The sequence below is a fragment of the Camelina sativa genome, chromosome 13, assembly GCF_030686135.1.
Source record: "Camelina sativa cultivar CO46 ecotype springtype chromosome 13, ASM3068613v1".
Lineage (NCBI taxonomy): Eukaryota > Viridiplantae > Streptophyta > Magnoliopsida > Brassicales > Brassicaceae > Camelina > Camelina sativa.
The window spans coordinates 1,791,388-1,815,514 of record NC_141892.1 but is presented as its reverse complement, the minus strand read 5'-3'; the positions used below and the strand labels follow the sequence as shown (position 1 = coordinate 1,815,514).

The window sequence follows — 24,127 nt, the reverse complement described above, 5'->3', positions numbered from 1 at the left end:
TCATCATATGTTTCTTCTCTTACAAAGAAAGCATATTGTTCTTGCTTTCTTTACAAGTTTGTTTTATGTCTTGTATCCTAATGACGTCACTTCTGAGTCTTGATCAGTTGAGATGTTTATAGCTTCTTCTCTTTTGTTTACCAAGATTTACCATTATTGCCCACAACGTAAATTTAATTTATTTTCAAGAATGATGGATTGAAGGAAGAAGAACAGTCTGTAGAATGTAAAGACCCTAAAAGAAGAACGTTCCAGTTCAAATATTAAAGATGTTGCAGGTTGCAATAACTCTGAACACAACATGACACAGATTCAGGATCTCTTTTGCTAGGCTAGAAGAACAAAACTACGTTACGAAAAATAAAACCTCCAGGATCAGATAACTGAAAGAATTATCGACTCCAAGCTTTCATCTTCTCAGAACTCGGCTTAAGCTACAAAAGAAAGTTACCTCAAGTGTCAGATTCTTACCAGTTTATGAAGAGAAATTAAAAAGGAAGTTGAAACTGGTGATGATACCTTGGGAAGAGAAATAGACAAATTGTAGCAGATACAAGGACTGTGGTTAAGCACGGCTTTGTGCTAGTAGCAGAAGCTGAGGTTGACCTGTTTACAACCAAAATAAGGGGTTAAGAATCAAAATCTTGTGTCAGAGCATACTGAAACGATGGAACAAGAAGCTGTGTGAAGCATTCTACCTAGCAACAATGCTTTCAACAGATTCGGTTTCAAGACCAGACCCATAAGCAAAGAGTGGGTCATAATGTGAATCTCCATAGCTCATAGGCAACTGCTCTGTGTTTCTGAACCATGTAACAGGAAGTTTTCCACTGAAGCCATGGTCCCCAAAAAGAGCATCAGTGATACCTTGTCCTTCTGTTCCTGGTAGCCACGCTGCAACCAATGCCTCAATGGAGGCAACATAAGGTTCCATCACAAGCGGTCTGCCTGAAATAACCACAACCACACACTTGACAGCCTGACAAGTGGAGCTAATAATCGCTGGACCTGGGTCCAGCATAGTTAGCTTTTCGCTATCTCCATCTGTCTCTGCATATGTACGTTCACCAACAGCAACGATTGCATAAGCAAAGTTGTTCGATTTGATGAATTCAGCATCTGGATTTTCGCGGAAGACAACTTCAGTGCTTTGATCAACAGCTGATTTTACAGCGCCAAGAAGTGTAGTCCCTGAATCATACAAAGACATATTAGTTGCTGAAATGTTCATCAACTATGTCTTTCATCATTGCTCAAGCTATTTTGTTTCACAGCATAAACAGTCACAGACATGATGATAGCAAATTGAATAATCTGAAATAAGAGTTGCACAACATACCCCTCGTGTTCTTGTTACCGCTAAATCCTTGCCATGTCATGGTCCAACCACCACACTGATAACCCAAATTATCAGCGTGAGTGCCAGCAACTAGGATCTTTGAAGTCTTCCTGGGAAGTGGGAGCATAGGATTGGTTTTGTTCCCGTTTTTAAGCAGCACAAGGGATTTCCTAACAGCCTCCCTTGCCAAGTCTCTGTGTGCCTAATAGAAATTGAAAACATTCCATCAATATTTTGAAGTACTTGCAAGAGATTCTAGCTCTTGATGATTAGGCAACTGACCTGGCTTCCTAGTTCATTGGCAAAGCTGTAATCAGCCAAAGGGTTCTCAAAAAGACCCATGGTGAACTTGACAAGCAGGATTCTTCTGACTGCATCATCAATCCGGGTGACAGGAATTACTTTGTTCTTCACCAAGGACATAAGATCATTGACAAACTCGGTAAAGTTGAAGGGGACCATGACCTGCATATTATTTCATTAGCTAACACAGAAATGAGTAGCATCAGCCTATCTAAGTCCAGGAATGTCTGTGAAGTTTAAAACACAAACCATATCAATGCCAGCTTGAATTGCAGCTCGGACGGAAGCAGTGTAGTTCGTATGCGGTGGTGAGGAAATCTTATCAACACCTTGCCAATCCGAAATAACAAAACCCTGCGCATATCATAGGAGAAGATAAGTTGGAATTAGCACTCAAAATCATCTCCTTCATATAAGAATTCTATTCACGACTCTACAAATACATGGAGAAAGAGCCTTATACATTCAGAAAGACTACTGCCAGAACACAGAGCATGTGCATTGAAGTTGACATTTAAGGAGGAAAAGTAGGCAGACCTTAAACTTAAGGGTACCCTTAAGATACCCTGTGATAAGCTCAGTATTTGCATGCATCTTTTCACCATTCCAGCTCGAATATGAAACCATCACTGTGGAAACACCTTTGTATATTGCATCAGCATAAGCAGGCATGTGAACGCTAAGAAGACCATGTAAATCAGTCACCGTGTTGTTCTCATTTACTCCTCGGGTTGTCCCACCATCTCCCACGTAATGCTTAGCACATGCTGCAACTTTATCCCTGACAAAATAACACACATGAACTGAAGAACATACTTATGTAAGGCTGCTCATAAAATATAACACAACCAAATTAGCAAAAGCCTAACCTGCCACCAACGAATGGAATGCCATGTTTATAGTTGGAAGGAGGCTCTCCTTGTAAACCAAGTATGACATCTGTCATGTCTTCCACAACTTTGTGATCCTCGCTGTAGCTCTCATAACACCTACCCCATCTTGGATCTCTACAAACCTACAAAAAGTGAGTGGGAAACAACTTTAACAAATGTCCAAAGATATGAAGATTGGCAGATTTATAAGACTTTGGCAGAAGGTGAAAACTTATAGGATCCAGAATACAGAAACTTACTGCAATGCAAGGAGCAAATGTGTATGGAATTCCAGTGGCTCTGACTTCGACTGCTGTAGCCGCTCCAATCCTCTTAACAAGATCAGGATCCCTGTGAAACTCAAATCTATCAGCAGAAGAACTCTAGATAACGTTCACAAAAACAGAGATGGGAAACATGCAGAACCAAATAAACGATTTAGCTAATACTTGCCTGGTGGCTCCAAGACCAACATTGTGAGGGAAGATAGTAGCGTTGTAGACATTGTTATGCCCGTGAACGGCATCAATGCCATATATCATAGGAATCCCCAAACGACTCACTAAAGCTCCTTTCTGATACCCATTGATCATATCAACCCAGTTCTGAGCGGTTGCCTCAGGAAGTGGAGCACTCCCACCACCACTCAGTACACTGCCTGCACAGAACAAAGAGTACCAAGAAAAATTACTCAGCTTATCTAGTTCTAATGCTAACAAGATGATGAGAGACTGAACTACTGAAAGGAAGCCTAAAGTTAAATGAAACCCTCAATTCAACAATAAATTCTGAACAAGAACAGTTGGACCGACTGATTTACCAAAGAAACCATTCAATATGCCCACCAAAATGAGAGAAATTGGAGAACCAACAAAATTAGCCAACCAACCAAGTACAAAAGAAACTGCAAGAAAGATAAGTTATTTGCATACCGATGAAGTAATCTCTCATGATGTTAACAGTGGCAACACTTCTATCAATCTGGACCATCTGACCAATCTTCTCTTCCAAAGTCATTCTACCAAACAAATCCTCAACTCGATCTGAAACGGTCTGTTTGGGGTCCTTGTACAGCACATAGTCTCCATCCCCATAACAACAAACCCACACACACATCCATAGAAGAATCGCTACGAAAACTCTGCTCATCTTGGTTAAACAGGGGGGGGGCAATTCTGGAAATACAAAAGACAGAAACTCAAGATAAGAAAGAGTTCTCTCACTTGTCAGCTTAAAAATATCCAAAACAAATACAAAAACCCCTCAAATTGCTGATACCGCAAGAAAGGGAAAAAAAAAAAAAAGCAACCTTTTTTCATCAGTGATAAAAAAAGAGAGAAGAAAAAAGCGAAAAAAACAAAAAACTTTATTGAAATTTAACAAAGATGAAGAAACCCACGATTCGGTATCGAATCTTGTCCCATGGAATTAGAAAGACTATACATTGGAGGAGGAAAACGCAAGATCCCAAAGTAGAGAAAGAAAGAAAGAACTTACAGTAGAGAGAGTTAGGCAGAGGAGCAACAACAACACTAGAAAATATCTCTGCTTCTTCGGGTGAGATTTTATTAGAAACAATTCATAAGAGAATTAAAAAAAAAGAGTAGTTAATAAACGCTTTTAAGGGCATGTTTATAGGGAGATCAGTTTAGGGTGTTTTAGAGTATAAATATTGTGAAAATAATGTAAGATCAGTAGTTAAGAACTTTGGTTAAGAAATTAGTTATTGGGAGAACATATGTAAGATCTTAAGATTTAATAATATAATATTCTTATAGAAATTTAAGAATGTTTAATAAATACATAGATTAATGTTTAATGAAAAATTTAAGAATGTCTATTACTATTTAATAATATAATGTTTATTAATATTCTTAAACATATAACAATTATAAAAATAAATAAAATAACATTTTAATTGCAAACTTATAAAACTTTTACTAAAATTCAAAATACAATGCCATATTTTTATGAAACCAAAAAAAAACATTGTAAATAAAATTTTAAAAAAAACAAACAAACATATTACTTAATTAATTAAACAAGACAAACATTTTATTTAATTAATACATAGATTAATGTCCAAATTTATTCCATATATTCTCAATCAAATCCTCCTTTAATTTGCGATGTGTTTGTTTATCACGAATTAATGTATGGCCATCACCTAAACCCTCAAGATTTGAAGACATAGTTACTGAAAATGTAAGATCCGGAGTAGTTCCAGTTCCATCTTCTTGTTGGAATTCTTGTTCGTCATAGAGTGTGTATGAATCTCGTTCGTCTTCGACAATCATATTATGCAGTATGAGACATGCTCTCATAATATATGCAATTTTACCCTTTGACCATAAAAGAGATGGATTTTTAATCATGGCGAATCTAGATTGCAGGACTCCAAATGCACGCTCAACATCTTTTCGTGCACCTTCTTGACGTTCTGCAAACAATCGATGTTTCGGGTGTTGTGGTTGTGGGATGGATTTAACAAATGTTCCCCATTCGGGGTAAATATCATCGGTCAGATAGTATGCCAAATTATACTGATTTCCGTTGACATAGTACGTAACTTCGGGAGCTCGACCGTAAATTATGTCATTAAATACTGGTGATTGATCAAGGACATTTAAATCGTTACAAGTACCTGGAGCTCCAAAAAATGAGTGCCATATCCAGAGATCTTGTGAAGCTACTGCCTCCAAAACAATTGTTGGCTTATCGGTGCCTCTTGAATACATTCCTTTCCAAGCGGTTGGGCAATTTTTCCACTTCCAGTGCATACAGTCAATGCTTCCAACCATCCCGGGAAAACCCCTCTGTTCTCCATAAAATAGTAGCCTTTGAAGATCCTCTGGTGTTGGTCGGCGCAGGTATTCAGTGTCAAACAAGTCAACTATCCCGACGACAAAATGTTCCAAACATTTACGAGCAGTGCTGGCAGCAAGACGTATGTATTCGTCAACCGAGTCTGATGCAGTCCCATATGCTAAAAGTCGAATTGCTGCCGTACATTGTTGTAGGGGTGATAGACCATTCCGGAAGGTTGCATCCCTTTTTGGCTTAAAATATGGAACTTCTTCACTGAGACGATTCACAATACGCAAGAACAACGGCTTGTTCATTCGAAACCGTCGCCGGAATTGGTGAGCATTGTAAGTCGGATTATCAGAAAAATAATCGTTCCACAAACGTTCATGCCCTTCTTCTCTTTTTCTATCGATATATGCACGTGGTTTCCTTTCAACCGGAATTTCCTCTTCGACAGCTTCAAACTGGTTACTAAATTGCTCTTGAAAGTATTGGTTTAAACTATCGTTATTGGGATCATAATGGTAGTGAAAATTGTTGGAAGAAGATGCCATTAAAGGATTGAGAAAGAAAATGTCTTTGGTTAGAGAAAGAAAATGGTTTGATTTGCAATAAGATGAGTAAATGAGAGAAGGTAAACAAAAGAAAGAAGAGTGTATGATTTGGTTTGTTTGATTTAATCTTGTTCTCTTGACATATATATTGAACTTTCGGACAGAAGAGAGAAGAGACAAATTGGTGTGAACTTATTTCTTGTGAACTTGGTGCATGTGAACAATCAGACAAACTAAATAAATTTCTTGTGACTCTGTCTTTGTAACTAAAATCCAAACAAAGATTAGAAATACAAGTGACTTTAAAACTAGAAAACAAAATACGTAGCCCCTACAATAATCCGGTCACGGATTCACCTTTCGGAAGCAAACAACAACAAGCTAAAACGAGACAGATTTACTTGAGCTGGATCAGTTCGTTCTTGAGCTGGTTGACTTCGTCCTTGAGCTGGATCACTTGGTCCTTGAGCTGGTTCACTTGATCCTTGAGCTGGATCACAAGTAACTTGAGCTGGATCATTTGGTCGTTGAGCTGGTTCAGTTGTATCTCACGGCTCGATAGACTTGTGAATCCAATCGCAGGAGCTGGTTCCGGAGGATAGTAAGAGATCTCAACCTCCTCGTCTGACTCGCTACTACCGTCTAAGGGGCTGTTTATACCGTAGTCGTATAAAGCGTCCATGCCTGGTTGAACACGACAGACGAAAACACATCGATTAATTTCAATTTAAAAATGCCCAAGATCACCCTAAGTGATCCACCGATAAACATGGCCTAAGCAGAGATTGAGAGAGAGAGAGGAGAGTGTAAAAGACGTTGATGCTGTTTTTTTCTTGAGAACGTGGGGTTGGCTCACGTTTTTCCACAAAAACATCTGTACCCCCCAGACCCAGAGTATACTCTGCTATTAGCATAACGACGAACAAAGCGTCGTCGTTTCCTCTTTTTTTAAAGTTTACTTTTTTTTTCTTCTTCCATTTATTTCCTTTTTTAAGTTTTATAAAATTATTGAAAAATATCGTACTTGCTTTTTAACCGACTTTTGGACACGTGTCACTAGGGCGGGAGAATCAGATTCCTCGACTCTAATCTCACCTATGCTGCACCTAGAGGAGGACGGGAACGGGAAACGGGTACGGGGACGAGGACGGGAAACGGTGAAGTAAATATTTTTGGGTACGGATACGGCAGGGATATGTCAGTTTTATAATATATAAAATATAAAAATATCCATATATTAGTAAAATAAAATAAATAAAGTCACTTATAAAAAAAATTTCATGAAACAAAACATGACTATAATATATTAAATAATAATTAAAATAAATTATTCTTCTTGAAACTCATTTCAAGATCGGACTCATCTAATGAAAGATTAGCAAACTCCAAAAATCCGACATCTTCCATGGTATCGTATGAATCTCCACCAACATCCCACATCGTGGTCTTTTCATCTTCATATTGACCAGAATTCCTTCTTCTCAAAATCGTCTTCTAACCCTTGCATCTTTTATCTTTCACTTTTAGTTACTTTCGGACAAGAATTTACACCAGCGTTTTTCAATCCAAGCAGATGTGCTCTCACTCTCGAATAAGATCCCCCCTTGGTTTCATTACATATCTTACACTTAAGCTTCTAAGTTCCTCCTGTTGTTCCTTGCTTCTGAATTTTAGTCACGTAAGCCCATAATGGAGCTTCACCGTTTTGACTAGATCCACTATCAATAATCAACCTACATATAAATATTAAAAAGTTACGTAGACGTAAGTTAATAATCAACCAACGCTTATAAAATATATAATCAAACAATATAAAATATATAAACGTAAGTTACGTAACTTATCAACTACTATGTTTATAAGTTTCGTTGTTTCGATCTATAAACACTGATTAAACAAAGATTTGACTTATATTAAATTATTAAGAAGCTTGAGAGTTGAGACATACCTTTTGCAGAGCTAAACAGAGAAGTTTGTCTTCACCAAAAATAAAAAACAGAGAAATTTGTGTGTTTTGGTTTTGCGATGAACGACGTCGACGTGAAGTAAGAATGCAAAAAGATGAGATATATATAGCATTGATATTTGTAAACCCTAATTAGACAATATTTAAAAAGTTAATTTTTTGGACAATGGAAGAAAAACAGTTAAATTTCCTATTTTACAATAGAAACGTTTGAGAAACGTTTTTGATTAGAACCGTTGCCGTCCCCATAAACTGTTACCGTCCCCACCGTGTGCGAAATGTCCCGGAGACGTTTCCATGCCGTTTCTTCGCCGTCTCCGTACCTGAAACGTTTCCGAGACGGGAGACATCATGGAACTGCCGTCCCCGTGCTTCATAGAATCTCACGCTAAACCGGAGATGATGATGATACTCTGTCTGCCCTCCGGCCGCCGCTACTGTGTATAAAAAGAAAAAGACTTTACTTTTTCCTCCACGATGATGATTATGTCGAAAAGTCTCCATCTTTGGTTTCGTTGATGGAGGGGATACGAGACATTTCCTTGAGGTTTAGGGATTTTGAGAGCTTGTGAATCGTTCAATTGGGGAAGACACGAGAGCACCCGTAACAGAACTGAAATTTCAGACTTTAGTACTTTCAAAGTTAATGAATCAGAGAGTTAGTGAAACAAAGACGTTGTCAAGTCTGTAAGCTGTGATTCTGCTTTCTGTGCTAACAGCATTAGGAGGTAAAAAAATTCTGACGAGTACGACGACAAGAATGTGTAGATAGATCAACGTGATTTGTTAATAAGCTACTAAACATGTGGATGTTTTTTTTATTTGATTGTCTGCTCTTTTACTCTAACGTGGGTTTTGTTTGCATAATTTTTACTTGAGGGTTTTATCTTTAAAAAAATAATAAATGATGGGGTCCGTTTAAAAAGAACTCAGACAAAGGAAAACAAATTTATGGTAATTTCACTTTTAAATCCCAAAAGTTTAATTACTACTACTAATTAAAAAAAAACCTTGCCCGACGTCTGGGTTGCCAAGATTGAAAAGGGTGTGGACTTGCAAAAAAAAAACAAAATACAAAAGTTTAATAATAAAAACGAGTTTAAGACAAATCGCAGCGCAAAACTCGGCGGCGATAGATAGAGAGAGAGATAATCAAAACAAAAAGAACGCGTTTTTCAAACTGGTTCAATCTTCTTCTTCTGCTTCATCCATCGTCTTCTTCTTCGTCTTCTCTATTGTCTCTCTCATTAAATTATCAAATGTCTCTACGGCTTATGCAACTGTAGTGCTATTAAACTATCCCTTTATTATTTTCCCACCCAACCCCCCCCCCCCCCCCCAATTTATTTTTCATTCTTTCTCTTTTACTCTTCAGATCTCCCTCTCTCTCTGTCTAGGCGTGTTTTCTCTACTCTCTCTGTGTTTTGTTTCCTTGCATCCTTCTCCTTTCTGGGTTCGTCTCAAGTCACGATTTTTCCCATACCCTTTTAATATTTTTTGCTATATATCGCCTCTGTATTATAAAGCTCTGTGCTGTTTCCTTGGTCGGTATTGACCCAAGTAAGGTTCAGCTGTGTAAGAATATTGAATGCATTTGTTTGATGTCTGATGGTGTTCAAGAACTAAAAAAAAAAGTCTTATGATAGGAAGGATTTGACTTTAGGGATGAGATTAGATTGTTTTTACACGGTGTTGTGATCAGATCTTGATGCTATTTTTGGTGAAAGAGATTAAGAGAAGCCGTGGGGTATTTGGATGGGTAATACTTGTGTTGGACCAAGCAGAAATGGCTTCTTGCAATCTGTTTCAGCTGCAATGTGGCGGCCAAGAGATGGAGATGATTCGGCTTCCGTGAGCAATGGAGATATTTCAAGTAGACCTGTTTCAGGAGAGCTTCGATCGTCATTATCTGATGATGTCCAGAATAAACCTCCTGAACAAGTCACAATGCCCAAGCCAGGGGCTAACATCGAGACCATGGACAGAGAGATTCGACTTGAAGTCAAGCCTGAAGTGCAAGAGGAGACAAAACCAGAGACCAAGCCGGAGACCAAGCCGGAGGCAAAACCTGATCCAACAGCTAAACCTAAGAAGCCTAAACACATGAAAAGAGTGTCAAGTGCAGGGCTTAGAACTGAGTCAGTGTTGCAGAGGAAAACTGAAAACTTTAAGGAATTCTATTCCTTGGGAAGGAAACTTGGACAAGGGCAGTTTGGGACGACTTTCTTATGTGTGGAGAAGACTACAGGGAAGGAGTTTGCGTGCAAGTCAATTGCTAAGAGGAAGCTGTTGACTGATGAAGACGTTGAGGATGTGAGAAGGGAAATTCAGATCATGCATCACTTGGCTGGTCACCCAAATGTCATATCCATTAAAGGAGCTTATGAGGATATTGTGGCGGTGCACCTTGTGATGGAGTGTTGTGCAGGTGGCGAGCTTTTTGACAGGATCATTCAACGCGGTCACTACTCAGAGAGGAAAGCGGCTGAGCTTACTAGAACCATTGTTGGTGTTGTAGAGGCTTGCCATTCACTTGGTGTTATGCATCGAGACCTCAAGCCCGAGAATTTTCTTTTTGTCAGTAAACATGAAGATTCCCTCTTGAAGACGATTGATTTTGGACTCTCAATGTTCTTTAAGCCAGGTTTGCTTTCAATATTACTCATCTTAAACCATTTAGTTTCTAGATTTGGTCTCTTAACTTGAATGACATGATTCATGTTGGTCAATGGTTTTTTAAATCAATTCCTTCCTCTTTGCAGACGACATTTTTACCGATGTTGTTGGTAGCCCATATTATGTTGCTCCGGAAGTTCTTCGAAAGCGTTATGGTCCTGAAGCTGATGTCTGGAGTGCTGGAGTGATTGTGTACATTTTATTAAGTGGAGTTCCTCCATTTTGGGCTGGTAAGGATTGTGTATATTATATGTAGATAAGAGATTTGTCACCTGTCCTAATTATGCTCTGAGCAAAAGTTTTGTTCTTTTTGCTTCTTTTTTTTTGAACATTCAGAAACCGAACAAGGTATCTTCGAACAGGTCCTCCACGGTGATCTTGACTTTTCGTCAGATCCCTGGCCGAGCATATCTGAAAGTGCAAAAGACTTGGTGAGGAAAATGCTTGTCAGAGATCCCAAGAAAAGGTTAACTGCCCACCAAGTATTATGTAAGTTAATTTGATCTGAAACCTTCCTCTTTCGGTTAGAGCGTTACGATTCTTTTTTCTATTAATTCCATTGAGCATAGATTTCAATGGTCCTACATAAATTTAGTGTGCCGTCTCACAGCCATTTAGTAATGCAGTTTCCAAATACATTGTCATTTATAGTTCATTTGTGCCACTGTCCTATTTCTTATGAAGTTGTGCTTCCTCTCAGGTCATCCATGGGTACAAGTCGATGGTGTGGCTCCAGACAAACCTCTGGATTCTGCTGTTCTGAGCCGTATGAAGCAATTTTCTGCGATGAACAAGTTCAAGAAAATGGCTCTTAGAGTAAGCGGTTTTTCAATGCTAATCAAATTAACACCATATGGAGAAAGTTACTGTGATAAACATAAGATAGTTGCTTGTTACCTTCTCTTCTTCTTGTTATGTGGAAAGAAAGAGACGATGCAGATTAAGTTTCTCTCTTTATGTCTTCTTGTAGGTCATTGCTGAGAGCTTATCTGAAGAAGAAATAGCTGGCTTGAAAGAAATGTTTAATATGATAGATGCGGACAAGAGTGGTCAGATAACTTTTGAAGAACTGAAAGCAGGACTTAAACGAGTAGGGGCAAACCTCAACGAGTCTGAAATTCTCGACTTGATGCAAGCTGTAAGTTTTAACCCCCTTGCTATTTTGTTATTCGAAAATGAAGGTCCCTAATCCCTATATACCTGCAAATCCAGTGTTTTCCCTAACTATAATTATGAAATGGGCTTGTTATAATCCAAAATACTCTGCTGGTTCTGGTTATATACTTCTGTGTTTTGCTAGGATTTGCATTTAATCTGGTATCTCTCTCTCATGTGTATTTAATATAGGCTGATGTGGACAACAGTGGAACAATAGACTACAAAGAGTTCATAGCTGCAACATTGCATTTAAACAAAATAGAGAGAGAGGATCATTTGTTTGCAGCCTTTACATACTTTGACAAAGATGGGAGTGGCTATATCACCCCAGATGAGCTTCAACAAGCTTGTGAGGAGTTTGGTGTTGAGGATGTCCGCATAGAAGAACTGATGCGCGACGTTGATCAAGACAATGTAAGCTCCTTTACACCTTTATCATCTTATCCTAATTTTCATATGACTTGAATACTTCTCAACAATCATCAGATTGAATGGATTATAGATCATTTCACTCATAGGAATCTCACGTATATGATCCTCTTCAATCCTTGGATCCTTGCATTGTTGAAAATAGTGAGAATTACACTATCCTTTTAGAGAAATTCTCTCTGAAAGACTCAGCTGATTGAGTATGATTCTTGTTAAACGTAAGGGAATAGTAGAAACTCTCGTTCCTGAGAAACACTGAAATAAACCAATGTGTTGTAACCAATGTTGAAATCGGTTTTGGATTGATAAATTGGAACCTATGAGAAATTCTTCAACAACTTATGAAACTCTTGTTGAGTGTTGATAATGTTGAACAATTGAATTTTTGTTTTGCAGGACGGGCGAATAGACTACAACGAGTTTGTGGCGATGATGCAGAAAGGAAGCATTACAGGAGGTCCTGTGAAGATGGGTCTAGAGAAAAGCTTTAGCATTGCTCTTAAACTCTAGTTCCAGTCTATTCAAATTACAAGACTAGAGCCCAAGACAAGAGTTTCTGATCATATATGATGATTGTGTTGAAGACAAAATGCACAGCCAAGATTCTCTTTTGCCCTCTTTTGGATTCTCAATCTTTTGGATGAGGTTTTTGTCTTAGACTTATTTTGGAAACTTCGTTGTAATGTGTACTTCTTGAGCATATATAGGCTTCTTCTAACATTCTAGCTGAGTGATCTGTGACCGGATAAAACAAGTCTAACGATACTCTCTACGATGGACATTTTGGTGATTGCAATGACCCGAAACACAAATAGTTATGATCTGAAAGCAACAAAAAGAGAATAATCAGGAGCAGGCATATCTTCTTGAAGTGTATAATGCGTGTTGGCTTAGGAACAACGTCATACAATGTCACCATTGTGATTAGTTATAACATTGTGCGTTTGCATTCCTCCACTGAGAGGACTTATTTTTTCGAATAATCAAAAAATAGGTCGGTGGAGAAAATGCTCACCAATACGGTATTCAGCAACTATGATGAATTGCTATACCCGTGTACGTTTTATGGATTGGCTTTAGGACGTGTATCCGAATGATATTGTTTACCTTTTCCATGATTCCATATGTAACATCCATTTGTTTTTGAACGTTTGAGCTTATGTTGATACACTCTCGTCTGTATAAACAAACAATGCTGATTTTGTTAGATGAAGAAGAGATAACAAAAAAATGTTACCGAAGTCCGAGATATCAGAATTCGCCGTCGTTAATGACACTTCGCTCATTGTGTTGTTAGTCTTAATAGTGGCCATCGATCGCTCAGGCCATAAACTGGTGTAAAGAACGCCGCCGCGCAATGCGAGTCCTCCCTGATCTGTGATCGGCCCTTCTTTGAGTACTATCCTTGTCGTAGTTTCTTACTTTTGTCTGAACATATCTAATATCCTAGTTTCTTTACTCTGTTACTCTAACTTTGTCCGAACTTGTCTATCCTAGTTTCTCTTACTTTCAATAGTTTCTCTTACTTTCAGAGTTTCTCCTACTGTCGTTATGTTATTCTCTCTACTCTGTTTCTCTCTCTCTCTCATCACCGATGTAAATAACATAGTACAAGATGCTTTGACAGTAATAATAAAAAGAGCTAGATGAGATACTAATCGCACCCTTTGTGTTCTTTTAGGATTAAAAAAAATAATAACGTCATAAACACTTTATATGTTTTTAAAAATGATCTATAACTAATATATGTACCTTCCAAAATCCAAAACTCCATGTGCGTCCGTCACCAAATAATGTTGGATTCACCTATGAGTCAAAATTAGTGTATTTTATTTCTTAAAATCAATTTTTTTTTCTCTATAAAATGTCAAATTTAAAAAAACACTTATATGAAATTTACCATCCAACCAGTTTGGATCAAATTAAATTTATTGTTAACTCCACTGCCTACATATAAGTTTGCACATGAAGATTGATCTCCACTAATATTCAAACTATGTAAACTAATCCAAGCTGCCAAACCATGGTAAGGACCTCCACCTTGTGATCAAACTCCAGCAATCTTCAAATCGCCAAATAGATAATCAGCTTATTATATATCATATAATTTTAAATAGATTTATACATTCTTGAAACTGGTTAATTCAAGTAGATTTACTTACATGTCTACCATATGATTTTCAGTTGTTAGCGGATTAATATGTTTTTTTTGTCCAATATTGAGTACTTGAGGCATATTCTTTTGTATTTCTCATTATAGGAACTGTTCCATTTGGACACTCGATGGTTTTCTTTCTATTAGTGCCACTTTTAACTTGATTTTTCGGTTTGGACATTGAAAAGGATGGTTCCATCTACTCAAGAATTGTTTATTTACAACAATAAATTTGTCACGTGAAACCAAAATCTACTATAATATATAATTGTAACATCCGTGAACCAAATAATGAGATTTGAAGATGGGTGTCGATCGAATTCTTCTGTTTTGTCATGGAGAAGGTTTGTGTGGAGATTCAGCGGAAGGTAAAGTTAAGAGGCTTGATACAAAGAACAGATCAAGAGGATTAGAGAAAAGCTTTAGCATTGCTCTTAAACTCTAGTTTCATCAGTTTATCTAAATTACACAACTAAGGCAAGACAAAAAGAGTTTTCTGATGATCGTTGTGTTAAAGACAAATGCACAACCAATATTCTCTTTTTTGGATCTCAATCTTGTGGATGAGGTATTTTTTTGGCTTATACTTGTTTGTGAAACTTTGTTGTGTTGTGTACTTTGAGCATACATATGTGTTAGTGTAAAAGAGACAAGAGGCACACAATTTTTAACGAGGTTCAGTAAATGCCTACGTCCTCAAACTTTGTTGGTAATACTTCTTGAGCACAATTACAGTTATTGCTCAATATTGGACTTACACAAACCTAAGATATTTTTTTAGCTTGTTCCCAATCTATTCCCAACCCACTAAGAAATCTCTAAGATCAACAACACTGATCTACACCCATGACTCTCACTTAGAAACAAAAACCCTTATCCTTTTCCCCTAAAGATGCCAAAAGGCTTACAAGGTTTTTTCCTCTCTTTTTCACGTTCTAAAGAGATAAATTTCTAAGTCCTAGACCCTCTATATTTAAGAGATTTCGTGTCTCTCCCAAGACTAACAACTTTCCTAAAATCAAGAGAAAATATTCCATTTAACTTTATTCTTTGTTAAACGAATATTTTCTTTTTCTATTAAATTTTCTAAATATCTTTAAGCTTTCTTTTTCTTCGTGCTTTACCTCCAAGTAATATCCCAAAACGTGCCTTTAAGTATATTTTCATAAATCTTTAAAACCAAGACATACAAACAAAATTAACAGGTCTCTGATGCTCTTTTATTGGACAGACGCTTGTGCATACATCAGATGCCTGTGCCGAGACAGAAGCTTGTGCAGACATATTTTGTACAGCTTCCTAAACTTCATCTTCAACTTAAGCTTGCCCACATACATTTACAATATGTAGTCTTATGTCATTTGGCAATTGAATCTGCATAGCTCTACAAACGTTATTCTTGTCTGTAAAAGTAAATTCGAAGAATAGAAAAAACACTAATCTCTAGACATTCCACTAAGTACAAACATTACTAGAGAAATAAAATAAGACAATAATTTATTTGTGGTCTGAATTATTATAATTACTGAATCCTTCCTTGCTGAAATAATTATAAAGTAATGTACAGATGTCGCTAAATTTGGTCACTGAAAATAATAGCCACCAAACTTTCTATTATATTAAACTCGTATTTATTTTAGATCTTTATTTTCCATTAAGATAATTTATTATGTGTGGTAAGGAAAAACAAAGGATCCAGCTTGTAATCAAAAAGTGACAAGGAATAGCTTATGTTGTCTAGCACCCAACAGTTCACTTTTCATTTTTTGGTCAGATTACATCAGTTCACTATAAAACATCTTTCTTCACACTTCAAAGAACAAAAAACTACAGAGCTGTTTTGTAGTTTTTTCCATAGTCGACGAGCTTATCTTATTTGTAAACATAAAATAATTTCGCTAGTTTAATTTTAATTTAATTATACCTAACTTACTTTATTCAGGAAAATGTAGAAGTGGGTCTCACAACCAACTTATTTTTTTCTCCAATAATAAAATAATTTAAGGCGTGCGTATGTATGTTGTTGACATCAAAAAGTGCTCATTTTTTGGGGGCGATACGACTTTTTAATATATAAATTACAAATTTGGTTTTATTTAATAAAATGATTAAATTGTCTATGTCAAAGCTACTGCGTACGTCTCTATCCATCTTTAAATCTCCTAATTCCAGTCCACAAAACGTGATCATGATTAACTGTATCATAAAGTTCTATTTGTGTTTGGTTCTAAATTTCTAATTGTCCTAAAGCAAATAGGTTAGTTCTTATTTACATTAATACTGTCTCTGTCTCACATAGTTTGATGTTTTAGAGAATAATTTTTATCTCTCAAAGATTGATGTTTTGAATATTTTTAATAAATTTTTGTTTTAATAATTACTGATGTTGTAGAATGTATGGAGTAAGAAAGTGAAAAAGTATCAGAAAAATAAATCATGAGAAATCATAAATAAAATAAAAAAATCATCCGAAAACAAAATTAATCATATATTCTATCTGTTTTAATATATGTGTAAAATCCTAAATATCTAATTATAACTATGATAGTATATTTTATTACTTTTTCAATATTAAATATTCTTCCTTTTGTACTTTTTATTAGAAAATCATAATATACAAGTTATTAGTAACACTTTTAATAAACACATATATATATAAAACATGCAATCTAAAAAAACCACAATCGAACCAAAAAACCTCAAATTATTATAGAGTGTACGTGTCTATTAGTTAACTCTTGAGACCACCGCCTACGAAGTACACATCACATAAGAAATGATTTATAATTTATTTTTCCATTACAAAAGAAGTAAAAAACCCAAAAAGAGGATCATGGGAGCATGAGTTAGTGTAGGGACTATTAACTTTAAGGCAATGGCATATGGTTAGGGGACTTAATGTAGCTGAAAATTTTAAGAATTAGGACATACCTAACTTTATTTCTTTCACTTTAAACACCTAAAAAGATTATTATCATCCTTCATGAACATTAAAAATCTTATCTTTCACATGGATTGGACAAAATATTATTATATTATTAGCTATAAGATCTCTAATTAATTAACATTAAAAACCTAATTCAGGTTCGGATCCTTTCCGAGACACCCGATAAAAAGAAAAGAAAGAAGATGGTGTATGAATTTGGTAATTCTGATTAGGAACAGAATAATTTCATATGACAGGTAAGATGTAGGGGTCGAAATAATTTGTAGTATAAAATTATTGATGCGAGATAGATACATAATTTGTGAGTTTGTGATCGAGATTTAAAGAGCCTCTATTATAGATATGAATCATACTACTGGCTGCGATTTAAAGAACATTGTGGAAACAAAATTATTAGAGAATCTAGTCAAAACCTACTGATCATTCATATAGTTGACAAAAAACGTTTTCTTCTATTATATAGTCAAAAGTAGTAATTTTGGTATAGCTTTAAATAATCATAAACAAAAATATAGCACAGTAATAGAAAACTACTAAATTCAGCCATAAAATCCAACTTTACTCAAAAAAATAAATAGCCGTTTTAACTAGTTAAAGAATTTATTGGGTTTATCTACAATTTAAATATTTATCCATTTGAATAAATACAGTATATATATAAATCTTAATTATACCTAGCCTTAAAATCTGCTGGATTGAAATAAAATATTTAATGAATTTCTCGAATTATAACTAATTGAAATTGTAGTTCTCAGATACAAATATTCCAAAACAAAACGTCAGCACACAATTACACCAATTAATTATTTTTCTGAACAAAAAAAAGAAAAGAAAAGAAGATGACTTTTTGCACCTAGAACCAGTGCCCTCCTCACACTTATGGAGGCCTAGGGCAATTTTTTTTTGTTGACTTTAGTATTTTATTAATAAATTATTTTAATATTAAATAAAAATAAAATGTTAATAACAAAACCAATAATATGAAAATAAAAATTAACATCATTTTTTTAAAACTCACAATGTTCTATAGTAATTATCCACATGTACTACTTTTAGTTATTTTTTGTTTAAATACTTTTTTTTTTACTTATGTTGTTATATATTAGTAAAGAATTTATTTTCAAGATAAGAAAATCTCAATAAAACTTAAAAGTTTTTTTTTTAATTATACAATTTCTAATGAAAAGTTTCCATTATTAAAAACACATTATATTAAATTAACTAAATATAAGTTTACTTTTTATATAATTTCTATAATTTTAGTATTTTTTTTGGTGGCTTGGGGCATTTGCCCTTTTTGCCCAAGGGTAAGCACGTCTCTGCCTAGAACGTGGATACAAAGACGAATGCTACATCCTCTGTTTCACCTGCTCTCAAAAAAAAAATCATTTCTCTATACCGTCGTTATTAAATAAATAAATAAATAATTTATAATGTCAAACTTTATACAGTAATGTGTATCATCATTTAAATAAATAATCTAACTGTATTAATTAATTATTAATCACCAATTTTATATTGCCGTCCTTCTCTCTCTCTCTCTATAAGGGTTGACTCTAAAAAGAACCAAACGCAGAGTTCCTATCCTTCTCTCTCTACTAGACTCTCTCTCTCTTTCTTCAAATTTCAAATATTTTTGAGTCTGAGAATCACACCGCGTCTGCGTCCACCAAATCCTCCATGCCCATCTCTTAAAGTCCGATTCTTTCTTCCTCAAATCTCGATTACTCCAGAACCCTTTTTTTTCTTCTAAGATTCGTTCTTATCCCCAAATCTTTTCAGGCTTTGGTAACCACTAGTATCGTTTTTGTATGGTTGTGAAAATGAAACAGATCATGCGGTGGCCACCGTGGCTTCCTCTCTTCGCCGTCAAATTCGACGTGATCGTCGTTGTTCACAAGATGGAGGGTTTGTTGGATTCTTCCGATGGTGACGGCGATGATACTGATCATCAGCGATGTGGGACGACGACGACGACGACGAGGAAGAGACCTGTGGTTGAGATCAAGTGGAAAGGACCTAAATCGGTTACTCTCAAACGCTCCCTTGTACGGAATTTAACCGAAGAAGGTGGGTTTCGCGGCGACGGCGTCGTTGAGTGGAACGAAGAGTTTAAGAGGGTTTGTGAATTCTCTGTTTACAAGGAAGGATCGTTTCTTCCATGGCTCGTTTCTTTCACAGTCTTCAATGTTAGTCTCACTCTCTCTCTCTCTCTCTCTCTTATCTTTTTATTTAGAATCGTTGACTCTGATGTATAAAGGTTGTACCTTTGCTTAGGTCCTCTGCTCCAATGTGTAAATTGGGGATTTTTATTCATTCTGGGATATAAGTCTATATGGTCTTGATTGGGCATTTGGATTTTGTGTATGTGTTGTGTCTTCGTGGGATTTGTTGTTATGCAAAGTAGATTCTCAAAATCTAAGTGTTTGGGATCCGTTGGTTGTTGTTATGTAGGGACTGAATCAAGGATCAAAGGACAAAGTTGGTAGCTTTGGAAAGGCATCACTGAACATTGCAGAGTACTTTTCATTGATGAAAGAAGATGATGTTCAAGTCAAAGTTCCTCTGAAGAATAGTGGCTCATCATCATCATCATCATCTGTGCGAAGTCCATGTCTTCATGTGCGTCAGTGTTAATTTTTGTTGTAAGATAGTTGTCTGAAATTACTGTTGTTTTTCATTTCTCTAACCGCAAGTTTCAACTTATGATGTTTTCACTCAGATATCCCTTCAGTTTTCCCTTAAAGAATCATTGCCTGAAAGACAGAGATCTGCTCTTCCTGTTCTATGGTCTCCTCTTTCTACTGAAGCTGAGAAAGCTGAGTCTGTTGTAAAAGTAGGCCTGAGAAAGATGAAATCCTTCAACCATTGCATGTCTAATCCCCACGCATCGGAAAAGGAGTGTGAGAAAGAGGGAAGCAGCGGAAGCGGAAGTGAAGGCAAAAGTCCAGAGCGAAATCTTGATTCTGACTCTACTTATCCTTTTGACACAGATTCTCTAGATGAAGGTGATGCTGCCGATGAATCAGAAGAGAATGAAAGCGGCATTGCTGATCCAGTTAATTACAAAACACTTCGATATGCTAATTGGGCTAGAGGCTCATTTCATGCTGATACAAACCCTGAAGACGAGGATTTGATATATTACACCCACCGCAATCCATTAGCAGAGACAGGACATTGCGGTAATGAGGTTTCGAGTGATGTAGTAATCTTGGAGCAGACGAAAGGACAAATGTCTAAGAAGAGAATGTTATCTTGGAAGAAGAGAAAACTCAGTTTTAGATCTCCTAAACAGAAAGGCGAACCTCTTATTAAGAAGGATTGTCTTGAAGATGGTGGTGATGATATCGATTTTGACCGCAGACAACTGAGTTCATCCGATGAGTCTAACTCTGATGTAAGTACATATACAGTACTATGTTTGTTTGTATAGTTCTTGGTTTTTCATAATTTATTGTTTCTTAACTCTTGATTGATTCTGTTGCAGTGGTATAGGTCTGATGATTCAATCAAGAAGCCATTATCCCAGTTTGGAGATGATGATTTCGTTGTTGGTAGTTGGGAAACCAAAGAGATTATAAGCCGTGATGGGCTGATGAAACTCACGGCTCAAGTATTTCTCGCATCAATCGATCAGAGAAGCGAGAGAGCTGCTGGAGAAAGCGCATGCACAGCCTTAGTTGCAGTGATGGCAAATTGGTTAGGTTCCAACAGAGACATAATCCCAACAAGGTCAGAGTTTGACAGTCTTATCCGAGAAGGATCATCCGAGTGGAGAAACATGTGTGAAAACGAGGAATACAGGGAACGGTTTCCAGACAAACATTTCGATCTCGAGACAGTTGTACAGGCAAAAATCAGACCCATCTGTGTAGTCCCTGAGAAATCATTCATCGGGTTCTTCCATCCAGAGGAAGAAGAAGAAGGAAAAGAAGACGCTAATCTAGATTTTCTGAAAGGTGTAATGTCCTTTGACAGTATCTGGGAAGAGATCATGAAACAAGAACCAGAAGAGTCGGCAAGCGAACCTGTGATCTACATTGTAAGCTGGAATGATCATTTCTTCGTACTCCTCGTGAACCATGATGCTTATTACATCATAGACACGCTTGGAGAGAGGCTCTATGAGGGTTGCAGCCAAGCGTATGTCTTGAAATTTGACAAAGATGCAGAGATCCAAAGACTAGTACCCGTCCTAGAAAACAAGAAACAAGGTGGTAAGGACAAGTCTGAGCAAGCCGAAAGATCAAAAGAATCAGATGAAGAGCAAGAAGAAGAAGAAGAAGAAGAAGAGGTAGTGTGTAGAGGTAAAGAGTCATGTAGAGAGTATATAAAGAGCTTTCTGGCGGCGATTCCAATTCAGCAAGTGAAAGCTGATATGAAGAAAGGACTGGTTTCATCTTTGCACCACCGTCTTCAAATTGAGCTTCACTACACGAAACACCTTGCTCATCACGATAACCACCAACCCAATTATCAGATAGAATCATGTGCAACCGAAGAAACTGTGACAGTGGCTTGGTCGTTGGGCAATAGTGGTGGGTTTGGCTGCGAGATGGCTGAGCTTTTGGGGGTAAAGGTTTAAAAGAGAAGTAAAGTGTATATAGAGAAAAAGAGTTTACTTTTGTTTGAATTTTTGGTGTTCATAATCATAAATAATATAACTCAAATAACCCCTTTTGTATTTTTTTGTTTTTCATTTTCTGGCTAATTTGATGTTACAATAATGTTTGGGCTTTCTTCAGTTTGACCAAAAAAAAATAAAATAATAAAATTAATGACTTTTCTTCCTCTCTTTGTATATACTTATTTATTAGACTGATAATTTTATATAGAAAAAAAATAACAATAATAAAGTTAAAAACGAAATCAATCGATAAATACGAAATTAAGTAAAAAAACATGTCCGATTGAATCTGCTTTTGTCATCGAGAAGGCTTTTTGTATCTCTGCTCTGCTTGATTCATCTGATTGATTTGTTGGGGGAAGATGAAGAGAATCTTTGGTGCGAAGAACAACAAAGAGCCTCCACCGTCTATTCAAGATGCCTCTGATCGGGTTCTCTCCTCCTCTCTGCTTTTAAATCTAGATAGAGCTTTTTTTTTTTTTTTTTTTTTTTGTCTCGAATTCGTTTTGGTAGAATGTGGGAGAATTACGGATTCGTTTTTAGGGTTCGAACTTGGAGAGCCGTCGATTTCTGGGGTTTTTTTTTTTTTATTGATTTTTTTTTTTTTTTTTTTTTGTTTCTTTTACAGATCAATAAAAGAGGAGAGTCAGTAGAAGATAAAGTAAAGAGGCTTGATGCTGAGCTTTGCAAATACAAGGAACAGATCAAAAGGACTAGACCTGGTCCTGCTCAAGAAGCTATCAAAGCTCGTGCTATGAGAGTTCTCAAGCAAAAGAAGATGTCTGTCTTTCTTTTTCTTCTTCTTCTTCTATTAGCCTAATTATTAGTGTCTGTGTGTGTATCTGTTTTATCATCTCCTTATGTGTATTTTGCCTGTTACCATTTTTGCTTAGGTATGAAGGGCAACGTGACATGCTCTATAATCAGACTTTCAACCTTGATCAAGTTTCTTTTGCTGCTGAAGGCCTCAAAGATGCTCAACAAACTGTATGTCTCTCGATTTTATTGAACCCACTCATGTATTTCTTGATTTGAATATCGTATGATTCTTGATGTACATGATTTTTTTTTGAAACAGATGACAGCGCTTAAATCTGCTAACAAGGAGTTGAAAGGAATGATGAAAACCGTCAAGATTCAAGATATAGATGTATGTTTATTAGACTACCTTTACCTTGGTTCCTTTTTCAAGAAGCTCTCTTGTCTTTCCTTCCTTCCTAGATACTGTTTTGATTATGACACAGAATTTGCAAGATGATATGATGGACTTAATGGATGAGAGTTCTGAGATTCAAGAGACACTGGGTAGGAGCTACAATGTTCCTGATGACATTGACGAAGATGACCTCATGGGTGGTATGTTCTTGCTCTTGTGTTTTTTTTTGGACTACCCTCTCTGTCCTTCACATTTTCTTAGAAATCCACTTTTTGCTGCTTTGGATCGGTAGAAAAAAATATTGCCCTGTGTGTCCTCTTACACTTTTTGAATGGGTTTGTTGTTTCAGAGCTTGATGCTCTAGAAGCTGACATGGGAAACGAGACTGAAGCAGACGGCGTGCCTTCTTATCTCCAACCCGATAAAGAACCGGATCTTACTGATGAACTCAACTTACCTGCAGCACCAATGGGGCATACAGGAGCTCCACCTGGACGAGCTCAAGTGAGTGTCCTCTAACTTTCTTCTTTTTAATTTTATTCGCAAATATGCACATCCTCCAATGAAACACTTATCTTAGTTATTAGAGACTGAGTCTTTATTTCCACCTTTTGCATCATTACAAAAACAATGATAATGTTTTTAATTTGCATACGTTTTTTTACACAATAATAATACTCTCTGCATGTTATGTGGAACTTGGATACGTATGGCTGATTTGTGATGATGTTGTGATGATGAACAGGCTGAGGATGAATGGGGATTACCGGCAGTACCACGTGCATCACTTCGGGGCTAAAATTTCGTTTTTTTTTTTTTCACACCTCTTTGTGTGCATAAATATTCATCTCCAGCTACTTCTATTGTGAATTCCATCTATGGTTTATTAAACGCATATATCTTCTGATATACTTGATTTCGATATCAAAATCTCTCTTTGCTTTGAAACTCTTTTTCACCATGCTTAACTTCACAGATCATTCATGTGTATTCCGTCCTAATCAAATACATATGTCTACAACAACAGCATCGCATTCTAAAGGCTATATGTTTGTGAGAAGCGTTGGTTAGGATTTAAAGCTTGTTGAATACTTGGAGAAGTTGAACGAACATGAAACATGAAGTCCTTATTTA

At 36.4% G+C, this 24,127-nt stretch overlaps 4 protein-coding genes across 6 annotated transcripts; 3 read left to right on the top strand and 1 right to left on the bottom strand.

The window, feature by feature from the left end:
* Positions 1-156: 156 nt before the first annotated feature.
* Positions 157-4,214, bottom strand: LOC104768683 (uncharacterized). 2 transcript variants are annotated; one of them, XM_019234943.2, is made up of 12 exons: positions 4,012-4,214; positions 3,447-3,689; positions 2,968-3,172; positions 2,775-2,865; positions 2,512-2,657; positions 2,180-2,423; positions 1,892-1,996; positions 1,622-1,804; positions 1,340-1,541; positions 699-1,191; positions 520-606; positions 157-434 (listed from the first exon to the last, which is right to left on the bottom strand). In XM_019234943.2, the coding sequence occupies exons 2-12, from the start codon at positions 3,661-3,663 to the stop codon at positions 410-412; spliced, it is 1,998 nt and encodes a 665-aa protein (XP_019090488.1). In that variant the 5' UTR covers positions 3,664-3,689; positions 4,012-4,214; the 3' UTR covers positions 157-409. The 2 variants fall into 2 exon arrangements, with proteins under 2 accessions (XP_019090488.1, XP_019090487.2); XM_019234942.2 differs by having other exon boundaries at positions 3,914-4,048.
* A 4,645-nt stretch (positions 4,215-8,859) lies between these two features.
* LOC104734492 (calcium-dependent protein kinase 1) lies at positions 8,860-12,825 on the top strand. The gene is made up of 7 exons (XM_010454087.3): positions 8,860-10,486; positions 10,605-10,748; positions 10,855-11,007; positions 11,219-11,334; positions 11,489-11,656; positions 11,866-12,090; positions 12,502-12,825. The coding sequence occupies exons 1-7, from the start codon at positions 9,598-9,600 to the stop codon at positions 12,613-12,615; spliced, it is 1,809 nt and encodes a 602-aa protein (XP_010452389.2). The 5' UTR covers positions 8,860-9,597; the 3' UTR covers positions 12,616-12,825.
* Positions 12,826-18,746: 5,921 nt separating this feature from the next.
* Positions 18,747-21,937, top strand: LOC104734491 (uncharacterized). 2 transcript variants are annotated; one of them, XM_010454086.3, is made up of 5 exons: positions 18,747-18,903; positions 19,040-19,396; positions 19,662-19,829; positions 19,930-20,607; positions 20,698-21,937. In XM_010454086.3, exons 2-5 carry the CDS (start codon positions 19,043-19,045, stop codon positions 21,793-21,795), a joined length of 2,298 nt encoding a protein of 765 aa, XP_010452388.2. In that variant the 5' UTR covers positions 18,747-18,903; positions 19,040-19,042; the 3' UTR covers positions 21,796-21,937. The 2 variants fall into 2 exon arrangements, with proteins under 2 accessions (XP_010452388.2, XP_010452387.2); XM_010454085.3 differs by having other exon boundaries at positions 18,752-19,396.
* Positions 21,938-21,965: 28 nt separating this feature from the next.
* Positions 21,966-23,941, top strand: LOC104734490 (vacuolar protein sorting-associated protein 60.2). Its single transcript, XM_010454084.3, has 7 exons — positions 21,966-22,268; positions 22,466-22,617; positions 22,731-22,824; positions 22,916-22,987; positions 23,082-23,193; positions 23,343-23,497; positions 23,739-23,941. The coding sequence occupies exons 1-7, from the start codon at positions 22,200-22,202 to the stop codon at positions 23,790-23,792; spliced, it is 708 nt and encodes a 235-aa protein (XP_010452386.1). The 5' UTR covers positions 21,966-22,199; the 3' UTR covers positions 23,793-23,941.
* Positions 23,942-24,127: the final 186 nt, after the last annotated feature.

Coding starts and splice junctions, on each gene's coding strand:
- LOC104768683 (XM_019234942.2), bottom strand. CDS start 3,959: ATGTATAGTCTTTCTAATTCCATGGGACAAGATTCGATACCGAATC. Junction 1,997..2,179: donor AGGGTACCCTTAAGTTTAAG/GTCTGCCTACTT, acceptor TGATATGCGCAG/GGTTTTGTTATTTCGGATTG. Junction 1,805..1,891: donor TTCAAGCTGGCATTGATATG/GTTTGTGTTTTA, acceptor AATAATATGCAG/GTCATGGTCCCCTTCAACTT.
- LOC104734492 (XM_010454087.3), top strand. CDS start 9,598: ATGGGTAATACTTGTGTTGGACCAAGCAGAAATGGCTTCTTGCAATCT. Junction 10,487..10,604: donor CTCAATGTTCTTTAAGCCAG/GTTTGCTTTCAA, acceptor TCCTCTTTGCAG/ACGACATTTTTACCGATGTT. Junction 11,008..11,218: donor AACTGCCCACCAAGTATTAT/GTAAGTTAATTT, acceptor GCTTCCTCTCAG/GTCATCCATGGGTACAAGTC.
- LOC104734491 (XM_010454085.3), top strand. CDS start 19,019: ATGGTTGTGAAAATGAAACAGATCATGCGGTGGCCACCGTGGCTTCCT. Junction 19,397..19,661: donor TTTCTTTCACAGTCTTCAAT/GTTAGTCTCACT, acceptor GTTGTTATGTAG/GGACTGAATCAAGGATCAAA. Junction 19,830..19,929: donor TGCGAAGTCCATGTCTTCAT/GTGCGTCAGTGT, acceptor GTTTTCACTCAG/ATATCCCTTCAGTTTTCCCT.
- LOC104734490 (XM_010454084.3), top strand. CDS start 22,200: ATGAAGAGAATCTTTGGTGCGAAGAACAACAAAGAGCCTCCACCGTCT. Junction 22,618..22,730: donor GTTCTCAAGCAAAAGAAGAT/GTCTGTCTTTCT, acceptor ATTTTTGCTTAG/GTATGAAGGGCAACGTGACA. Junction 22,988..23,081: donor TCAAGATTCAAGATATAGAT/GTATGTTTATTA, acceptor ATTATGACACAG/AATTTGCAAGATGATATGAT.